Here is a 20,287-nt window from a genome sequence, read left to right as displayed (position 1 = left end):
AATGCCCCGGGCCCGGGCGGTGCCACTCACGTACCGCGGGGGGGTGAGCGGGCGGTAGTTCCGCTTCAGCGGAGCATCCCCGGCACCGCCCGCTCCTCCCGCCCCGCGCTGGGATCGATTACCCGGCGGGTCTGGCTCCGGGCGCCGGTCGCGGCGTGGGGCGGAGGATAAAGGGGGCGGAGAGGTATCTGCCAGTCCCCCCCCGCTCTCCGCGCGGTGGGCGGTGCCGCGCAGGCGCGGTGCGGGCCGGCCCCTGGCGACGCGGAGCTGTGGCGCGCGGCGTTGCCAGGGTGGGGGCGGCCTCGTCCTGCGCCGCCCATGGCCGCCGCCCTCGCGCCGCCGCCGCCCGCCCGCGCCATGGAGGAGCCGGCGGGCCCGGAGGGCGGCGGGGGCGGGGGGGGCTGGCTCCCGCCGTGCCTCAGCCCTGAGCGCGGCGGCCGGGCGGCGGGTGATGCCGCTGCGGAGCTGCCGTGGGGGCCGCGGCCGGCGCTGCGCGGAGAGGCCCTGCGCGGACGGCGCCGCGGGCCCGGCCGCCCCCCTCGCCCGCCCGCTGCCGCCTTCTCTTCCCTGCGCTCCCTCACGCCGCCGCCCGCCGCCCGCCGGGCTCTAGGCGAGCTCTCCCGCAGCCTGGCCTGGCAGCTGGGCGGCCCCGGGCCCGCCGGGCAGCGGGAGGAGGGGCCCGGCGCTGAGCCGTTCCTGCCTGCCGGCCGGCAGCCGCTACTGGAGGGTCGGCTGGTGGGTGAGGGCACGGCCCCGCCGCCCCCCGCCCGGCCCGGCGGCACCGGCCTGAAGTTCGGGCTGTTGCCGCCGGAGCTGCACGCTCGCCTCCTGGACCAGGAGGACTACAGGAACCGCACGCAGGCCGTGGAGGAGCTGAAGAGGGTGGTTGGAGGGACCAGCCAGGCCGCGGTGAGCTCTGCGCCAGCCCCCAGCCTGCTGGGTCTCATCAGCTTCCTCTACACCCTCCTCGATGACTCCAACTTCAAGGTGGTGCTCGGAGCGTTGGAGGTGATACATCTGCTGGCCCTGCGCCTGGGCGACCAGGTCCAGGCCTTCCTGGCACCTCTGGTCTCTGCTGCTGCTAAAGTCCTGGGGGACAACAAGGTGGCCATCCGGCAGGAGTACAACCGCCTGCTGCTGCGGCTCATGAAGGCAGCAGGTCCTCAGCAGGTGCTGGGCCTGCTGCTGCAGCGGGAGTACCTGCAGCACAAGAACTCCAAAGTCCGCGAGGAGGTGGTCAACATCTGCATCGTGGCCCTTCTCACTTACCCCAGCGAGGAGCTGGACTTGGCCACGCTGGCCTTCGGACTGGCTCCGGCACTGGTGGACGGCAAGCGCAGGGTCCGGCACGCTGCCATGGAAGCGTTTGCTGTGCTGGCGTCCTCCCTGGGCCCAGGCCAGAGCACCCTTCTCTTCAAGGCGGTGGATGCCGTGGAGCTCGAGGACAATGGGGACGGGGTGATGCACGCGGTGCAGGCCAGGCTGGCCAGGAAGACCTTGCCAAAGCTCGTAGACCAAGGGTTTGTGGAGTACGCTGTGCCCTTGCCGTCATCTGGTCATAACAGGGGGTCCTGTTTGCCCCCTGGAGCAGATACAGACTGGCTCTTGATGGGCAGCAGAACTCAGAGTGCGCACAGCTACTGTGGGTATCACGCCAGGGACGATGCTCTGCAGAGCTCCGGCACGCATGGTGTTTGTGCTGAGCCAGGGTTGAGTCCAAGAAGAGTCTTGAGTGCGGGTAAAGGGAAAAACAAACTGCCTTGGGAGAACGAGCACGCTGGAGACAGGGAAGGTGGTTCAGGAGTCAAGATGCCTTTTGCAAAGGGTGTGGAGCAGGTATGTACTGGTAGCTCACAGGGCTCCTTTATTCTAAGCATGTGCCAAGGGGACATTTGAAAGTTGTCAAAGGTTTATTAAATGACAGGTATTTGTGAGGTGTGACTAACACTGCTGATACTTTACGCGTGAGGAGCTCTGTGTGTATGTTGATCTGGGAAGGCAAATTTGAGAACTCAGTATGTCAGATTTGTAGGAACCAGACAATTTATCACTTATACAAAAAAAGAATCTTTTATTAAAGTTAACTGGACTGCAGGACACACTTCTCACATCTAACCGTAACGACCTGCCTCTGACGATGGTTACGTAAAGCCTGTGGGATGAGTACAAGAGTGGGGAAGCTATTTCAGCGCTTCTGTTTGTACGTTTGCGGCTGAGAGTGGCTGACTGCAAAGACTTTCCTAAATACACAAGATGTTTGGAGGAAAACTGACAAATCGAAGGCAGAGCCCTGGCATAGGGCTGAGCCAGTGCTTCTTGGCACTGCGCTGACCGGTAGCCAAATCTGAGGGTTGCCAAAAATCTCCGTGGCTCTTGTTCCTCGCTCTGATTTGTCGAGGAAGAATGTAGGTCAGGCTGGAATAGCAATTCTGATTGAGCCCAGTTTTGCTTTTACCACTTGCTGACCGTGTCAGCGGCTGCAAAGGGAAGGAATCTTTGAGAAATTGTTGAGGTGCTTTTTACGTTGGCGGTGGCTCTGTTCTGGGACATCTGTTTTGGAAACCATCCGTGTGTGTGAGACCTGGGGAGTGTGCCTGTGTGGGGTAGGTTTCCTGTTGTGTTGGGTTTTTGTTTGGTTTTGGTGTGGGCTTTTGCTAAACTCAACAGGTTTAATTTATCATAACTTGACCTCCAGTGAGTGAGTTTAAGCAAGTAGATGTTTTTAGAAAATCAAAAGCTGTATGGAATAGACTTCCTCACTACCACTGTTACAGATTCAGAGTTTAATTCTTAGTTGTTTAGTTTAATTCTTAGTTGCTTAGTAACCTGTTCCTGTATTGGATGAGGTCATGAACAGTGCTGCTTTGTGATGGCTAGCTTTTAATAGTCTCTTAATAAAAAGAAACGTGAGTTAACATTATTGTAGTGTAAAAATTCTGAAGTTCACGTATATATTTGTACGCACGCGTGCCCGTGCCTTTCGTTGGGGTGTGTATTACTGTTATTCAGGCTCCTAAAGAGATCTGTATCTTTTTGAGTCGATGAATCAGGCAACCAAGTTCCCTTGGGTTATCCACAAAGCAAATGGGGTCTGGACAACCAGTTATGTAGGAGACACCTCTAGAGCAAGAAGGTTTTTCTCTTTGTAACAGCTTTTCGGTATTAATTAATGTAACTTGTAGAAATACTAGTTAATTGCCAGCATTCTCTGGGCAGATGGGGCTGAGTTCTGTGCTGCTGCTGGCTGGGTTTGTGTTTTTCTGAGCCTGCGAACGAAAAGCAAGCCAATACACGCACCAAAACCTGTCTGTCCCTTGGAATGGTGGAAGGTCCTCTGCCTGAGACAGCCCTGTCTCGGGGTCAGCTCGGTGCTGTGGAAATGGTTTGGTTTTGGGGATTGTTTTTAACCTTTTTGTACATGTGGTTGCATGTATCCCTGTAAACTGGGGGGAATGCCCAAAGCTTCCAACCCTGGAGACAGGGAGGCAAAGCAATTAATTTATGTTTTGTGGCATAGGTAAAGTGCATTTAGAAATGGTGTGAACTTAAATTTGACCTGGGGAAGTAGCTGCATATTCATGGCTTCAAGGCAGTGATAACGAGGCACTCGCTTTACTAGGGAGCATCCTCGATACTAATACAATAAAAGTTTTTTTAGATGCTGTGCATTTTTATATGTGTAGTATGAGCTTCCTGGGCATAAATCCCATCTCATAATGCTGGGATGAAAACCAGCCTAAGTGTGGGGATCTGGAGTGCTGAGCGTGCCTACGTGGGGTTTGGTTTTGTTTACAGTATTACTGTCAAAGGTGGGCAAATCCTAAGGAGGCTGCAGGAGGCTCTCCTGTAAGAGAGCCAGTTACCTGCTGCATGTAAAGCCTGGCAGGAAAAAATAAAGACCTTCAGACTGGCTTCCTACGTCTGACAACCACTTGGCTCGTCTCTTCGTCATCCCAGCGTCTGTCCGTGTGGCTGACTCGTCGTGGGATGACAGCTTTTCTTCTTTTCTCCTTGGAAGACTTTTCCAATTACATAACATCATGCAAATACTTCAAGTTTAAATTAACATTTTCCTTTTGTGATCATCTATTCTTACATCCTTCTGTATCGTGCCAAATATTTCACTTCGTTCCTGCTTATGAACAGATGCAGAATTAACATTTGCGTGATCCGGTTTTGCAGAACTAGAACAGAATCCTTCTCAGCCTCTGCCGGGTAGAAGCGCAGTTCTGAGCGGGAGCTGCTTGTGCAGGTCACCCTCCCGAATCTCTGCTCCTCCACCACTCTGCCGGGACTCGAGCTGTGAAGTTAACCAGTCTTGCTTTGCTTTTGCTGCTAACACATAGTATGCAGTAGGTGGCAATGAAAAATACTTCTACAGGGAGAAAATCCTGCTTGTCATATACTGTGTTTATTCCTTTTTAATAAGAACTATTTTTTTTTTGCATCTAATGACTGTTTTTCTAAGACATCCTGTGCCTCCTAGAGATTCTGTTTGTTCCTGTCTCTTCCCTCTGCTTGTTCTGTTTACCTCTCGCTTCCATTTTATGTTGTTTTCTTGCATATTTAAGTTGGTAGAAAGCAGATCTGTAACTGTGAGGTGTCAGGGTATGAAGACTTCATCAGCTGCGCTCTATCAGAGGAAACCTGTTAATGCTCCTTTTGCACTCTTGCTTGAAAGACGTCTGAATAACCCGAAACCTCCACTTAACCAGAATTCATTTCACACTGAATTTTAACTCCTCTCCACATAGCTTTTCCTTACATGCAGGTAAGTACTGACAAAAATAACATTTGACGTCACGTTTGATAGAATTGGAAAGTTGCTGATTTTGACTTGGATGTGGATGAACACGGTACCAGAATTAGGCCTGCGTTACCGGGTGGCTTTAGTGGTGTTGGTTCACCTGATGTGAACTATGTCAGAAGTGTTGTGCCTGTCATTACAAAGAGACATCTGAAGGCTGGTACAATACAGCAGGTAATATTTTGTGTTCAGTGAGTTTGGAAAATTTGGTTCAATCCATGTGAAACTGCAAGCTGTTTCTTTGCCAGTGGGCACTACTGGCAGACATAACATTTGACAATTGCTCTTCGAGTGGCTTTTGGGAGCTGTGGTTTTAAAAATGACTGTGAATTAACAGCTGCCCACCTGCCAAGCTCTTTCAGGATATATTAAGTCCAACGTAAGTTGAACCTGGCTCAAGGAGTAGCTTTGTGTCTCTACAGTCTTGCACCAATTGAGCCCCCTTAGGCTGCTGTAGCCATCGGGCATCCCTCCCTCCCTCCCTCCCACAGCGGTTGTTTAACTGGTGCTGGTGGCACTTGCTTGTCACTCTGAAATAGTGGTGGCGCTCAGTTGTTCAAATTCCAGCGATTCCTTTTTCCATCAGTGTCTGTAAAAGATAAGGTCTGGCTGTAGCAGTGCCACGGCGAAAGGGAAGAGCATGATTTAATGTAGGTACTGTGTCCTTGCCCTCTGTGAGGGAAAGGGGTATGTCAGGGAGGCTTTTTATTAGAGGGCAAGGCAAGGCTGCTCGTCACCGTGCATAAGGGAGGAAGAGGAGGGCTTCCTTTTAGTTACCTGCACGGCGATTGCTTCGGCAGCCCCATTGTCAGTGGAGGACTAGTCTGAGCAGTCAGTAGAGTCTAGAGAGCTGACTTTGTGGCCAGGGATCTAATTTAGCATGAGGTGAGTTGTTTTTGAGACTTTGAGTCCTATTGGCTAGACCCACGCTTACTGTAATGGAAATTTAAACAACACGTGTTTTAAGTAGTGAGATATTTCCCCAATTGCGATAGGTTGACAACTTGTTACTCTGTCTTCACATCCTGATCACTTGTCTTATCTTACTGTTACATCTGTCTGAATAGACTGCGAAGCTCTCCAGGGCAGGGGACATCTTTTTATCTGGCTTTGTGATGGTTTAGGTACAGTATTTGCTGACTTTGTGACGGTGCTTGTTTTGTTACATCCATGCCATGAAACCGCTTTTATCCCATGGTGTGTTTGTATCTTCGATGCAAGTAGCTTGCAGGTAGATGCAAACTGGGATGACTAAACTTGGACAGTGTTTCCTGTGCTTGAAGACATTCCTTCTTAACTGAAAGAGATTGCTGTGAGCTGTATAAATAAAGCTCTTCTCCATGGGGCATCTAGCAACCGAGGTGTGGGGGAGAAAGGAAGTTAGCCTGGTATCTCCTCTTAACTATTTTCAGTAATGTCATGCATAATATTTGGGTAGTCAACTTGTTCATGTAACTGTAAAAAATTAATTATTAATTCAGACATTCCTTTGAAGTGAATTTGCTTAAAAATTAACTTTCGGAGTCATTCTGTGGCTGAAAGGATGCATGAAATTAGCTTAATATTTAAAGTTGGTTTTCTACTAGTGTTTTTAAGGTCCTGTTACACAGTGGTTGTCCAAGGCCACGTCTAGACTTTCCTAATCAGATAAGATGTGAAGTAAAACATGTGTAAGTTAATGTGTACTAAAACTGTAATGTAGATAAAGCACATTGCCTTGGAGTGTTTGTCTTTGAAGGCAGGTTCTGTCACTGATGTTCGATTGGGTTATTGATGAAGCATTTCTCTGACGTCCTTTGAAGCTGATGTTGTTTCACACCCAGCTGTAAAGTCTGGCTTGCAGGCCGTGCCCAGGGTTCGGGAGGGCGATCTGGCCGTGCCGCCCCGCGCAGCGTGTCTGTGCAGGCAGGGTGCGGGTGTGATGGGGTGACATGTCGAGTGGAGGCGTCGCTGCCTCGTGACTGCTGGCTCAGCGCTAGAGGTGCAAGCACAGACTCTCCCTTAATTTGTTAGATTTGCATGAGACCGTAGTTAGGTTCAACCTGAGTGAGAAAATGTGGAGTCAGAGGTGCTTGACCTGCCACCGCCTCAACTTCCAGGGGATGCCCTTGTTCTGTGTGTAAGGAACTGAAGGAATTAATGCCTCAAACATTCATCGGCACAGAAAACCTCAAGGATAAACTGTGGCCTTTGGATTAGTCTAAGGAATGTCCCCCAAGGAAATGGGAGCGTATCGAAGCGTGCACCCCCCGCTCCCCTGTGGTTGCATTGACAGACTCCTGAGATGAGCCTCAAAGGGGGGAAACTGGACTGAGTGAAACCAAATGTTTCTCATCAAGCCCCTGCTAATCTCTGGCTCCATTGTGTCACCCAATACTGTGCGGCTCTGTTGTGTAAACCAGACACCATGCAGGCCTTGCTATCAACTTCACCATTGGAGAGGTGATAAGGACTGATAAGGGGGGAGCGTCCTGCCCCAGAAGGGGCCAGAAGCTGGATGATTGTTCAAGAAGCAGGAAGTCAGCAAAAATCTGTAGGAAATGGGAGAGAAGTAAAGGTGGCAGGGGGAGATGGTGACCACTGACTCAATCGGACGAGGGGGTTGGTGCAGCCCATTCTCCCTCAACACATACTCCTGGAAATGAATTTGTGAAATACCTGCCTCTCTTGGTCTAGTGTGTAAATCAGCTGATCAGATGAACTTAAAAGACAACAGAAAACTTTTCTGGGTGTGCACCCACCACCCAAGATTACCAGACCTGAGACAATGCTGGAACCTGGGGTGGTGATCCAGATTCTTTAACCCCCTTTCCCCTAGACCACATCGCTTATTATCCTTTTCCAAGTTTAAGTTGTTTCTACCGCAAGTAAAACACTTTAACCGGTCGTTTGGTGTCATTTCACCTTAATTTAACCCAAGGGGATCACAAAACCTTTGTGATTCTCTGGGCTCCCCACTTGGGGTTGAAACACAGCACTTGGAAAGGAGTCTTCTCCCGCCTCGTAACAGTGGAAGGAAAGGTGACTGATTTACTTTACTGCAGTAAACCCTGCAGGGCCTTTCTCAGGAAACCTGTGCCTCCAGCTGCCTCTTTCGGAGCCAGCGAGTGCCATCAAAGGCCCAGGGGGAAGCAGCGAGTGCAGCAGGACTCTCTGGTCACCCGAGGAACCACCTTGCCCCAGTGCTGTGGCCGATTTGGCAGAAGTCCCACGGGCATGGAGCTTTGCTGCAAAGGGAGTCGGCACCGGTGACACAGCTCAGCAGTGTTCTGGCTCGAGGTGCTCTTACAAAATGTGACATGCATGGGGTATATAGCACACACCCCTTGGAAAGGTCATTAAATAAAGCATTTATGCCAGGCTTTACTGAATCCGTGGGTCTTATTTCTGACAATTTGGTTAAAGTGCATAATTTCATCCTTCAGTGAAACTGAAGGGTTCTGGCTTAATACCTGTTTGTAGTACCTCAACTTACCAGTTTGCTTCCTGAAAGCCAAACCTGCATTTATCAGCTAAAGCATAATTGTCTGTGCTTCTGTGCTTCTCGTTCTTGGCAGCTGCGCACATCTGCCAGAGCTACGGGACAGACTCTGCCTTTGACTTACCCTCTTCTAAAGCTGAGTTTGAGTAGCCTGACCTCCTCCTCCTTACAGGGGACAGAGGTAGCTGCTATCACCACACAGCTTGCATCGGTAGGCTGAAGCTTCTCTGGTTTCTAGCTAAATTAATGAAATGGTAACTTTATTCTTAACTACCTTCAGTCTTACACTGAAGCATATGTTTATAGGAGCCTTATAACAGCATCAGAGGAACTTTGCTAGAAATAGGAGATACTTGACAGTGCAGGATGGTAACAATGGGTATAACCCCATGAATATTTTCCTTTGTACCTCAGTAAGGTCCCGTTCGTTTCTAATCCCGAGCTGGCAGAGCCAGGCTCGTGCTGTTCAATTTGTTATCTGTAAATCCCGTGGATAAAGTTCTCTGGAGTCGCTGAAGTGAGTGGTCTCTTTCTGGGGATACTGATGCACTACGTCTGCTCCCGCTCCTTGGGATTAGCCTTGGACAGGGTAAACAATTACAATCTGAACCAGGTCAGATCCTATTCTGAAATAAATGTTCATGTTGTTTTCTTTAGGACTTGACATGCTCTACTGATCTTTTGGGTGCTGACGTTAAGTAATTGAAATTAGCCTGCTGTGACCAAATGTTGCGTTCTCCAGGGGTTTCCCAGCTTGTGCTGTTTGTGAGAGGTTACACAAATGAGTTTAAGAACACTTTGCTAGCAATCCCATGTTCCATTTGTAACTCTTATCTTCTGTAATTCCAATTGAAAGAAGCTATCAGAACAAAAGCACTGTGTACTTTGGGGTACTAAAAGCACATTTTGAAAATCTAAATGCTGCTTTTTCTGCAGCCTCTACTAGCTCCGCTGCCCTGCTGAAACGTGAAGAACAAGCAAACTGGCTGCCACAAAATCAGCTAACAGTGTGCTGGGAGTTCCTCACCAAGCTTTTGGCAGCTAAGCCTGCCCGTGTTTACCTGGAGAATGGAGTGTGCCCTATGTAAAACATAACATGCCTAGCAGCTGGCTGAACATGAGCCAGCAGTGTGCCCAGGTGGCCAAGAAGGTCAATGGCATCCTGGCTTGTATCAGCAGTAGCATGGCCAGCAGGGACAGGGAAGGGATCTTACCCCTGTACTCGGCCCTGGTGAGGCCGCACCTTGATGAGTGGGTTCAGTTTTAGGCCCCTCTCTCCAAAAAGGCCATTGAATGACTCGAGCGTGTTCAGAGAAGGGCAACGGAACTGGTGCAGGGTCTGGAGCACAGGTCTGATGGGGAGCGGCTGAGGGAACTGGGGGGGTTTAGTCTGGAGAAGAGGAGGCTGAGGGGAGACCTCATGGCCCTCTGCAACTCCCTGACAGGAGGGTGCAGAGAGGGGGGATGAGTCTCTTGAGCCAAGTAATAAGCGATAGGACAAGAGGGAATGGCCTCAAGCTGCGCCAGGGCAGGGTCAGACTGGCTCTTAGGAAGGATTTCTTTGCAGAAGGGGTTGTTGGGAGTTGGAATGGGCTGCCCAGGGCAGGGGGGGAGTCCCCATCCCTGGAGGTGTTCAAGAGGTGGGTTGACGCAGCACTGAGGGATCTGGTGTAGTTGGGAACTGTCAATGTTAGGTTAACGGTTGGACTAGATGATCTTCAAGGTCCTTTCCAACCTAGATGGTTCTGTGAAATTCTGTGAAATTATTGCAGGATAAGCGTTACCATTTTTCCCCTGTGAAACCTATCGCTGTGGGTCCCTGTACCTGCTGTTGAAAGCAGGGCCCTTTGGGGGAGAAGCAAGAGCATTTGTACATTTTACTCAACTTTTAGGCCACGTTACAAAGTGCATGAACTAGGCACAGTTTCACATAACTGCATTGTTCGGCAATATGTGTGGAATTCTGCTCTGTTTACATATTGATCTGATAACCAGAGAACTTAATAGCTGGACTTTATGAAGACCTTGGTGAGTGTTCAAATGATCTGTGAAATCAGTTTTATGAAACAAATACTCTGTTTTCCCCAGTGATAAGGAGGATTAAAGGGACACGGAGGTCGACCTGTCTGTGATAAAGCTCTCCTTTCATTGTGAGTTGAGGTGACAGTCTCTGGGACGTGAGCCGTGGTTTTTCTGGAGGCTGGGAGAGTGTTTTGGGGAGATACCATTATATATTTGTGCTGCTGACCTCTTCCCTGGGAGCATGTTGCTGATGGCTGCTGGGTATTTGATGAGGAGGATCTTTTGTCCCACCCAGTGCCGCTGCTGAGCTGGGAAGGGGGTGTAAGAACGGGGCATCCCTCAGTGATGGGTCACGCACAAGGGCTGTGCTTTGGCAATCAAGTTAATCTTTCTTTTGGTGGATGGATTCAAATATTTTCTGACATTGGTGATACTAGTGCAACTGAAACAAGCCTGAAACCTTTTGAGAAATCCCTTTGCCAGGATCTGTCATCTACTCCTGTGAAAAATCTGGCAGCTTTAGGTTTGCATTTATTTCCCACTGCCCTGCATGCCTATGTTTACCCAATTTACAATCCCTGTAATTATAATTTGCATCCAAGAAAGCAGACAGTTTTTATTCCTGTAGCTGGGATTGGAACAACTGAGCAAAGTTGTACAATTACATCACTATGGTGTAATTTGCTCCTTCCACATATGTTGCTTCGTCTGTACGGAAAAATGGGGTGTGAGTTGTACAAGTAACATTTATTTACGGACTGAAAGATGCGTCAATTGAAAATGATGTTTTCTAGCCAGCTGATTGCAGAAGCAGGAATGCCGAGTTCTCATCTCCTCTTTTATCCTGACTTGTAATAACCTGGAACAAACCAGTTTGCCCATTTGGCTGCTGTTCTTTTTTCTCATTTGTAAAGTAAAACCGGTGTCCCTCAGGGTACCCGGGTGATGAAAAGTCAGCGGAGCACTGAGTGTTATCAGTGCTGCTGCTGTGATTTAAGTCATTGTTCTTACTCTGTATCCAGCAATCGGAACTCGGTTCTTATCTTTGTGAAGCTTCATATTTCCTGCTCTGGTCTTACTAAATCATTTCATGGCTGCTGGATTCCTTCTGCCATCTTCCATTAAAAATGGAATTCAGACTGATCCATTCTGTATCGAGGCTCGGTAAGTTTTCCCTCACAGTTGAATGCTTTAAGGAGTTGTTTGCAAATATTTTAAATGAGAGTCTAATCCCTGAAGGCCAATTAAAAAGTCTGGTCCTGTATTCACGCTGGCTTTCAGGGAGGAAGATCTTATATAAAGTTTCAAGCTTTTCAGCATTTCGGTGGGTTTGCTTAAAATGCTTCAGACTCGAGACTTTGCCTTGTTATGTGGATGACTTTAATCACATCTGCTGGTCTTGGTGCCCATGAAATAACAGTAAATTGGAACGTGCATTTTTGTAAGTAAAGACAAAATTTTTGCCATTTTTTTTAACCGCAAAACCCCTGCCAGGAACAGGGAAGCTGTTTCATTCAAGAGCCTGTGTCCACGTGGCTGTGTGCCTTGGCGCGCGGAGCAGGGGTGAGCGGCCGTCCCTTTGGGGGCTGCTTGGGTTTTTAAAGCACTAAATGGAAATACAGGCAAATTGCTGCTTCACTTATTTACTGCTAACAGGTACCATGTGTGAGTTATTTTCTTTCATTTTTAAGGGGGGACAGTCTTAGAGGGAGGAGAATTAGAAATACATAATTTAAAAGTTTAATTGTGAAGTTTAATTTTTGAAGAGGAATCTCATGGGTTAGGGTATGGAGATTTGGTTTCTCTTGGCTTCTGTGTGTATCTTGCTGATGTGTTGTGAATCTTCTTGGAAGGGACCTGAAGGTTTTGTTGAAATTATTAACTTTTTTGTCTATATTTCATAGTCATAAACAAGTCTATTTTTAAGATACTATGTGACAAATAAATGTTATAATGATTTAAAAACAATTAGTGGATGCCACAGTCATGCTACCCATCTCACAGCTGCGCCGCTTCAAGTTTTAAGTTGTCTGTGCTTTATTTTGTGATGCTTTTGTGAAACCCCGTTACAATATCAAATTAAACCCCCCCAAGATACTGAATCAGAGCATTTAGCGACTGTTTATTTGAGCCAGTCATTTAACTTCCAAGACACAGTTATCTGTTAAATGGCCACGAGATTTCTCCTGGCGCAGGGAGCGGTTCCGCAGGCTCTGCTGTCCCGGGCGCTTGCGTTGGGTGGGCCAGGCTGTGCCCTGGGGAGATTGTTGACTTACAGACTAGTGGAGAACTGCAGATTCATATTGCAAGAGTTTTTGTGAAGTTCCCCGTTGGAGAATTCATCTTTATGGTGAACTGAGATTTTCAGTGAAGTTAAAAAATGCGTATTTTTATAAATGAACGTACTGTGTATGTGTTAGACTGCAAATTCTCCGTTCACACAACCCCTGTATTGAGTAAGGGAGGTTTTTAGGCTTAACATGATGCTGTTCTTTCCAATACTGAATAAATATTTCCATCTCTGTTCAGACTTCTCTTCTGACCTCTGTGGAGCCTTGTCTATGAAAGGGGAGAGCAGAGTTAATATAGCCTAGAAATGATTTAAATTACTGATTTTACTCATTAAATCAGAAAACAAGAAACCTTTCTTTAAAACATGAAGTTTTCTTTGCTAAGTGTTTATATTATTCAGATTTTTCCTTTACCTATAACCAGTTTTCATTACGAGGTGCTGATATTGCCAGGTCCAGCTTTTAGACTAAATCTGACACATGCTTTTTTCACACCTCAGGCAGCTCCTGTCTGTTTAAATGCTTACACAGCTTCATGTACATCATTCAAAACACGTTTAATTTGTAAAATTGACAACTAGTGCATTTCTCTACCAGTTTGTTTTGTTGGGGTTTTTTTCCCCTCTGTGTGAATAGTGTCAACCTGTATTAGAGTAAGACCTGGAAAGCAGCTAAAATGCTTTCTAATGCTTGAAGTACTTAAAGTATTAGGTAGCTGGGAAATGAAAACTTTCGTCAAAATCTTTTGTATTTAAAAATCAGCTGCCTTTTATTAACAACAGAAGTCTTGGCGATTTGTATTGATGACCCATGGTGCTCAGTGCTAAATTTTAATGTTTTAAGAAAAATTCTCACTTTTTTTTTTTTGTGAACGATCTGAATTTTTGAATTGCTGACCTGGTCACGCTTCAACAAACTTAACGCTTGGTTTCACGACAGTGAAAGGTTTAATCTCTTATAATCTTTTAATAAAGGGTTCGGTGAGACTCTTTAATGTTGGAATACAGGATTAGTTTTCTTTAAAGCTCAGGCAGTGCTTTGGGTTTAGGCTAGGGGTGGCTGCAGGAGGACGAGGATGACGGCCCCGGGTCAGTGCCAGGGCCTGGGGACAGCTCTCCCTGCTCGGGGCTCGGGGGTCACCCCTGTGGCCACGCACCTGGGGCACTGGGCAAGAAGGCAGCTGGAGCCCAGGCGGCATCTGCCCGTGGGTGCTCCTTTCGGCGCCTTTTTGGGCCCCATCCCCCAGCACCGCGGTGCTGGGCCACGCGTACCCCGGGCAGCTCCCACTTGGCGCAGGGACGGCCTGACCCGGGAGCTTCTGCTCTGACCCGTTCTTGACATCTGCTTTTTGTTTTGTAGACCCTTTTCTGCTTTTTGCTCTCTTTGTTCATTTATCTGTGGGTATATGCATGATGAATCCCATTTGCTTCTGTGGGTGAAAGATACGGCTCATGCACTCGCTCTCTTGCTTTTCATTGTCTGAGTGATAGGGAAGAAAACCCTTTATTTTCCATCAATTCTGTCATCTTAAATGTGTTGACAGTGGTTTGTGTGGCTTTATTGTAAAGAGAGACAGGTCTGGGCTGTGGTGGGGTCTAGCTGACAAAGTTACGCAGGTAATTGTGCTGTTTGCACAGAAAAGGGTTGCACATTCTTTTCACACACATGAATGTTTCTTTATTTTCCTTTTTCCTACAGTTCTCTACATCCAATGATTTTCTTCATTCTCCAAGGTTAAGGCCCTCTCAAGGAGTACCAGTCAGTGATGAGTTATTTTTTAGTAGAAAAAGAGCTTCAAGGAATTTATTTCAGAATAGTGTAGATTTTCTCTCTGAGCATTCTTCTGTTTGTGCTGGTAAGTATTAACACAGAAAAGTGTTTGATCTGCCGTTTACAAAACAGATTTAGAAGAACCTGCGCTTAAATTTGTAGCTTCATGGGCATGATTTATCATTTGTTGATGATTTGATTTGTTTTGTTATTTATTTTCATTTACTGCGAAGCATTAAGTACTGGGCACAGGGCTGTGCCTCCAGCTGAAGCACGTGGCAGCAGTCCCCTCCCTGCTCCTGGAGAAGTGTACGCCGCCTCAGAGCCTCGACTGCTGTCTTCCAGTCCTGCCCTACACACTCTGATTTTCACTAGTTTAGATAGAACTAACAGAGTTTCTAGATCAGCTTGTTTTTTCAGACAGCAAGACCAAAAATAAATAGTGTGGTTGTGTGAGCACGTGTATTGAGCAAAAGGACTCAGGATATCCCTGAAATATAGAGCTTGCCTTTGGATACTGATGTATTGAATTTCCCAGGCTCAGAATAGCCCTTTAAAACCTGGTGACACACAGCTGCGTCTCTAACGAGTGGAATCGGTGCTGATTTCATCCCAATGTACAGACACCTGACAGCAGAGACTGCAATTCATAGTTGGGTTTCCTCTGGCTTTGAAGACCTCATGCACACTTTGGTTAACCTGAGGGTTAGGAAAAGGAAGTCCCACGTAGATCAGCAACAGCCAACATTCTTTCACACTGTAAAACACAATATGAATTGCAGATAAAGCAGTAAGTTAAAAGGAGACACAGAATTTTACTGTCTTTTAGCAGGAATACTGTCAAAAGTTAGCTGGTAGTGGGGGCAGGGTTGGGAAGGTCATAATTAGGTGTGGCAGGCTGTTCAGGAGAGCAGATCGGTGCAGATCTATTCCAGGTGTGCATATTTTCTCTTTTTACTTTGTATAAGCAGCTAGAGTAGAAAGCTCCCTGAAGAGTGAGCTCTAAAGATTGTTTTAAAGGGTGAAAAATGCCATGTTTTTGAAAACCAGGTCTGTAAAAGATTATAGGTATAGCGCTCCACTTAATTTACACTAGCAACGTAGACTCAGTGATTTGTATTTTTGTGGCCAAAAGGCATGTGAAAAGGCTGGGCAAGACCAGGCCTGATTAATTCCCTTCACTTGGCAGTAGGTTATATTCTGGCTTTTTCTGAGGAGCGCTGGCGCGCGCGGCATGCCAAGTTCACTCACTGTGCCGCCGTGAGTGACATCGCTCTAAAGAAACTCACTGTGTTTTGGGGTTTTAAGGTGTTGCCTTCCCTTTATTGTCATCTATTCAAAGAGGGGATTGTGCTGGGTTTTTCTTTTGCCCCCCTTACAGTTCTCAGTTGGAAAAGTGCCCCGGCAGAACGGCCAGTCATTTCCCAGTTTGTGCCTATGAACAGCATTATGAGGTTGCTTAGAAACTCTTGAATTAAATACTTTGAAAGCAGTTATATTTTACACTGAAATTTAAACAGAGAGTCTTAATTCACTATGAAATATTACTGTGTATTTTTTGTTGAATACCATATGTTAAGTATTTATCTAGTTATTTGTGTTTTTCTTTTGAAAGGTGCTATGGGCTCTCATCAGCCGCAAATTTCAGGGAAATGTGGAACACTTGGATACACGCAGACACGTGGGAAGAGTGGTAGTGTGGACTCTGATTTACAATTTTTAGGATTAAATAACTGTCAGCAAGACAAAGGTATATGGACTCTAACTGTATCATACGTCAGTGCATGTTACTTTGAAAATGTCTCTTTATTTCTATGCTGTCTTGAGAAATAAAAGCTAGTACTAAAGCGTTGTTCAGTCCCTATTCAGACGTGTCGGTGCCTCCCTCCTGTCTCAGCTCTTCAGTTGTGGTGGTTAATGTGCGACCCACACCTTTGGTATCTGACTGCGTCAGGTGCTGTGTAAAAAGCGGTGCAGTAACACAATCTGAACTTCCTTTTGAAAAATTGTTTTTTAGAATCGGTGTAGGTCAGATCAGCCTTACAGCAAGGCTCAGGCCTGAGCCATGCCCTCTGGGACTGGTTCAAAGCCCCTTTTGGTGCTGTCTGAGGTGTCTCGGCAGGAGCGTGTGCAGGGGGAGGCACAGGCTGCTCCTTCCCGCTGCACTCACCGGCCCGTTGGGAGGGACCTGGGTGTGCCCCGGAGACGTTGGTGCAGGTAGAGCTTTTAATTCTCGTAGTGTTGCTTTAATTTGTGGTGGTCTCTGTACGGCTTTTAGGAGACAGGTAGCCAGGGAGCTGCTGTGTCAGCTGCTTTTGCTGCTGCACTTAGTCCTAGAGCTGGAGCCTGAGGTAAATCAGGACACACAGAAACTTGTCTGCTCATCAGTGGTAATAATAATAAAAATTCCAGGTGTATGCTTAGTAGAGGACTGAACTCACTGTCTGGAGGAAGAGGTGGTAACGATGGCACGTCTGTGGGCTAAGCTGCTTTGAGTGGTCCAGGTGTGTTGGACAAGGGATAGAGCTGACAGCCTTCTCGCAAGATATGTAAAAACTTTGCTTACTTCTGGCCACTTACGGGCTCTAGATGCTGTGTTTTTCTCATGCCTGTGGGAAGAAAGGAGAAGTTTCCTCTTTGTTTTTTGCCTCTCTAACTACAAAGTCAACGTTCTCTTAGCCTCGGTCTTCAGAAGGCTGTCAGGTACTTTGCCCACGCTTGCTGATTTATTTCCCTGCCAAATATTTCCCTGCCAATTCTTGTGCCAGATATTATTGTTCCTCGAGCCTTTCTCCAGTAGTACAACCCACACCTGACTTAGCTGTCTCAGTTTTGCTGCCCTGCGATACCTGGGGAGTGCCGGGATGCTGCAGCCTTGGAAAGTAGCAGGAGCAGAAGAGAGACCTTGGAGCCATGATTTGTAAAGGGATTTTTTGTGCTATAAGTAAAGGCACAATGAATGGTTTTCTGTGGAGTGACGCAGAGGATTAATGGGTTCTCTGTGCCCGACTCAGACTGTTGCTTGTCCTCGCTCCGGGCTGTGCTTTCCCGTTCTCCTGGTTCTGCCAGTGGAATTGTCCGGGGGCTGTTCTCTCAGCAGGATTGCTGAGGTGGCCCAGCGCACAACCATCCTTCCAGAGCCTCCAGGAACTTTGTTAAAACTTCTCCTCCTCTTCACTGGCACGGTTAAAAGCTTGAGTGCGTGCAGGGAACACGCATCTGCTTTTCCTGGGAAACAATTAAAACAGTCTAGTTCCAAACCTACACTTATCTGTCCATTTTTGACCTACTGGTTTCCGGGAAAAATTAACTTTTGGGTTTTTTTTGTTTTTTTAAAAGGAAATAGAACATTTGTGCTTTATTTGTACTTTCGTATCACGGAGTTTTGAGAGTGTTTGCAAATTTTCTGCTGTGCAGGCTTGGGATACGGAGCAGCAAGCAGCAGAGTCATGTTCAATGTACTTGTATCATTCGTTTTTTTTAAATCTAGTTCTTCAAAACATGAGTGCAAAGTAGCTTAGACTTAAACTCATTTGATCAAAATTGATGCTTTGAGGGACAATGCAATTTGCAAAATGAAATTAGCTGATTTGTCTGTCTGCTTGGGTGAAATGTTGACCTTCAGTTTTTGACTGTCTAGATGGTGTATTATTTCATTGTAAATTATTATTATAAGAGCTGTCAAAGAGGCTAATTACCACAAATACTATTCTCTTTTTCTCTGCTCAGTTTCTGCCAGCCTAAATTTTTCCAGCAAGACCCAGAGAAGTTTTTGCAATCAAGCAGAGCATGTCATGTCCTTCCAAGGTCCTAACGCAAGCCAGGGCACCTTCATCCTGCCGTCTTACCCTCTGTTGTCACCCAGGAACAGCCCAAAGCACATCTCCTCTCCAACTGACTCTCCAAAGAAATCGCAAGATAACACCATGAACTTCTCAAACTCCTGGCCGCTTAAAAGCTTTGAAGGACTGCCTAAGCCTGGTTCACAGAAGCAGCTTCTCGGCCAGAAGTCAGGAGACAATACAGGTAGGAATGTCGTCGGTACAATGAAACCAGATTTCAGGTTTGCATTTTGAGTGGCTCGAGCAGGGGTCAGAAAACCTGCAGTGGCGGGTGAGCAGAGAATTATGCAACACTCCAGCTGCAGTTAGAAACGTGAGGGGTTTGGGGCTTCACTGGGCTGCTCACATCACTGGAGGCTTCGTTTAAAAAGTGGAGTCTTTGTATTTTGGTATTTGAAATATTGGCGTGTTTTGGTCCTTTTGTCTTTAAAATATGTGAGATAAAGCAGAATATGCAGCAGCTCTGCTTTTCTTGTCAGTAACATATCAGTGAAAAGTCTGCCTTCAAACTAAAGTAAAACCAAACCCCAAAGTCTAGCACTTTTAAAGAAAGCCAATACAGAAATAACTGCTACTTTTAATAATCTAATTAATACATGTGCAAGAAAATATTTTTCATTGCATTTTGGCTTTTTGCCTCTTTATTTGCCTTTGGATACTGATGTATTGAATTTCCCAGGCTCAGAATAGCCCTTTAAAACCTGGTGACACACAGCTGCGTCTCTAACGAGTGGAATCGGTGCTGATTTCATCCCAATGTACAGACACCTGACAGCAGAGACTGCAATTCATAGTTGGGTTTCCTCTGGCTTTGAAGACCTCATGCACACTTTGGTTAACCTGAGATAGTTTTGAGTTTATTTGATTACACTTGCTTAAACAATTTAGCTGTTTTCTTTCAAATACTTCCTAAAGACAATCTTATTTTAGGTTAAAAATAGCTTTAGTATCTGTTTAGCTTAAACTGATTCCTGATGACTCACGAGGCACACCTTCTGTAAGCAAAGTAACAGTTTCCATGTGAAATTTTGCACTGATTTAAAGAAATCTGTTTTAAATTTCATCTTCTTCAAGACCCATACTTTTGTACATATGTAGAAAATGTCTAAATTAATTCTTTGGAAGTCACCTGTCCCTGGAATCTTGTAGATGCGTGTTCATCACTTGCTGATTTTCTGTATATTGTCTATATGCATTTCATTTTTTATCTGTTTCTTTGAAATTACTTTATTGTTGTTACAGCAGCTTACAGGAGAGCTTGTTAGGGCACTAGCCTTTTTTTCTTAATTGAGAAAATTGATTACTTTTTAAAGGTACTAAGTATATCTTGGTTTGCACACGCATGAAACACTATATTTTTTTAAAAGGAGGAGACACTAAAAGTAGAAGGAATTGGTAACTGCACTTGAAATGCAGGGAGATGGGAAAGGTAGAGTCAGGAGGTTATAGAAAATACCGTTCAAAGAGGCAAGTCTGGTAATGATCCTAATGATTCTGTAAAATTAAATGTCAAAAAATGTGCATAAGTAAGTATTCAGGAATGAGGGTTTGGTGCATTTGGAAAATTGATGTTGGAGAAGGAATATTGAAAATTTTTCAAATTATGAATGGTATAAAAATAAACTTAGATAGGGAATCAGTGTCTACTGGTTCATTTGAGAAACTTACTTTCCTCTGTGTGCGTGTGTATATTTATATACATGTATGTTTATACACATGTGTGTATATTTATACACATGAATAGGTGCGTACATGTGTACATGAAGGAACGCAGGAAGGGGTTCGGTGACACCAGGTCCTAAATAAAAGTACTTTTTTAATGCTCATTGTGGATCCAGCTACTGCAGGCTGCTGAAGATGCCAAAAGCAAGAATTTATTGATAAAGGAAGTGGACGTGTGTACCAGGACGGTGGGTCAGCTCAGGTCAAACCTCTGACCAAGGAAGTTCCTAATGCCTAAATGGATACTCTTGGGCCTTTGTCTGACTCACTATAGCTATTTTTATGTTCTTACTGGTTCTATTCAAATTATTTAAACTAAATGTCCTTGAATTTATAATAATCCTTGTATTTA

General features: G+C 46.2%; 1 protein-coding gene across 1 annotated transcript in view; it reads left to right on the top strand.

The window, feature by feature from the left end:
- Window positions 1-357: 357 nt before the first annotated feature.
- TOGARAM1 (TOG array regulator of axonemal microtubules 1) overlaps window positions 358-20,287 on the top strand; it is a 45,673-nt gene continuing 25,743 nt past the window's right edge. Inside the window, exons 1-4 of the mRNA XM_074864980.1 lie at window positions 358-1,836; window positions 14,300-14,456; window positions 15,987-16,121; window positions 18,101-18,397. Coding sequence (XP_074721081.1) covers window positions 358-1,836; window positions 14,300-14,456; window positions 15,987-16,121; window positions 18,101-18,397 — 2,068 coding nt within the window. The remainder of the gene's footprint in view (window positions 1,837-14,299; window positions 14,457-15,986; window positions 16,122-18,100; window positions 18,398-20,287) is intronic.

This window comes from Strix uralensis, chromosome 4 (genome assembly GCF_047716275.1).
Source record: "Strix uralensis isolate ZFMK-TIS-50842 chromosome 4, bStrUra1, whole genome shotgun sequence".
Classification (NCBI taxonomy): Eukaryota; Metazoa; Chordata; class Aves; order Strigiformes; family Strigidae; genus Strix; species Strix uralensis.
Note: the sequence above shows the minus strand (reverse complement) of the source record. Positions and strands in the feature narration are given on the sequence as shown.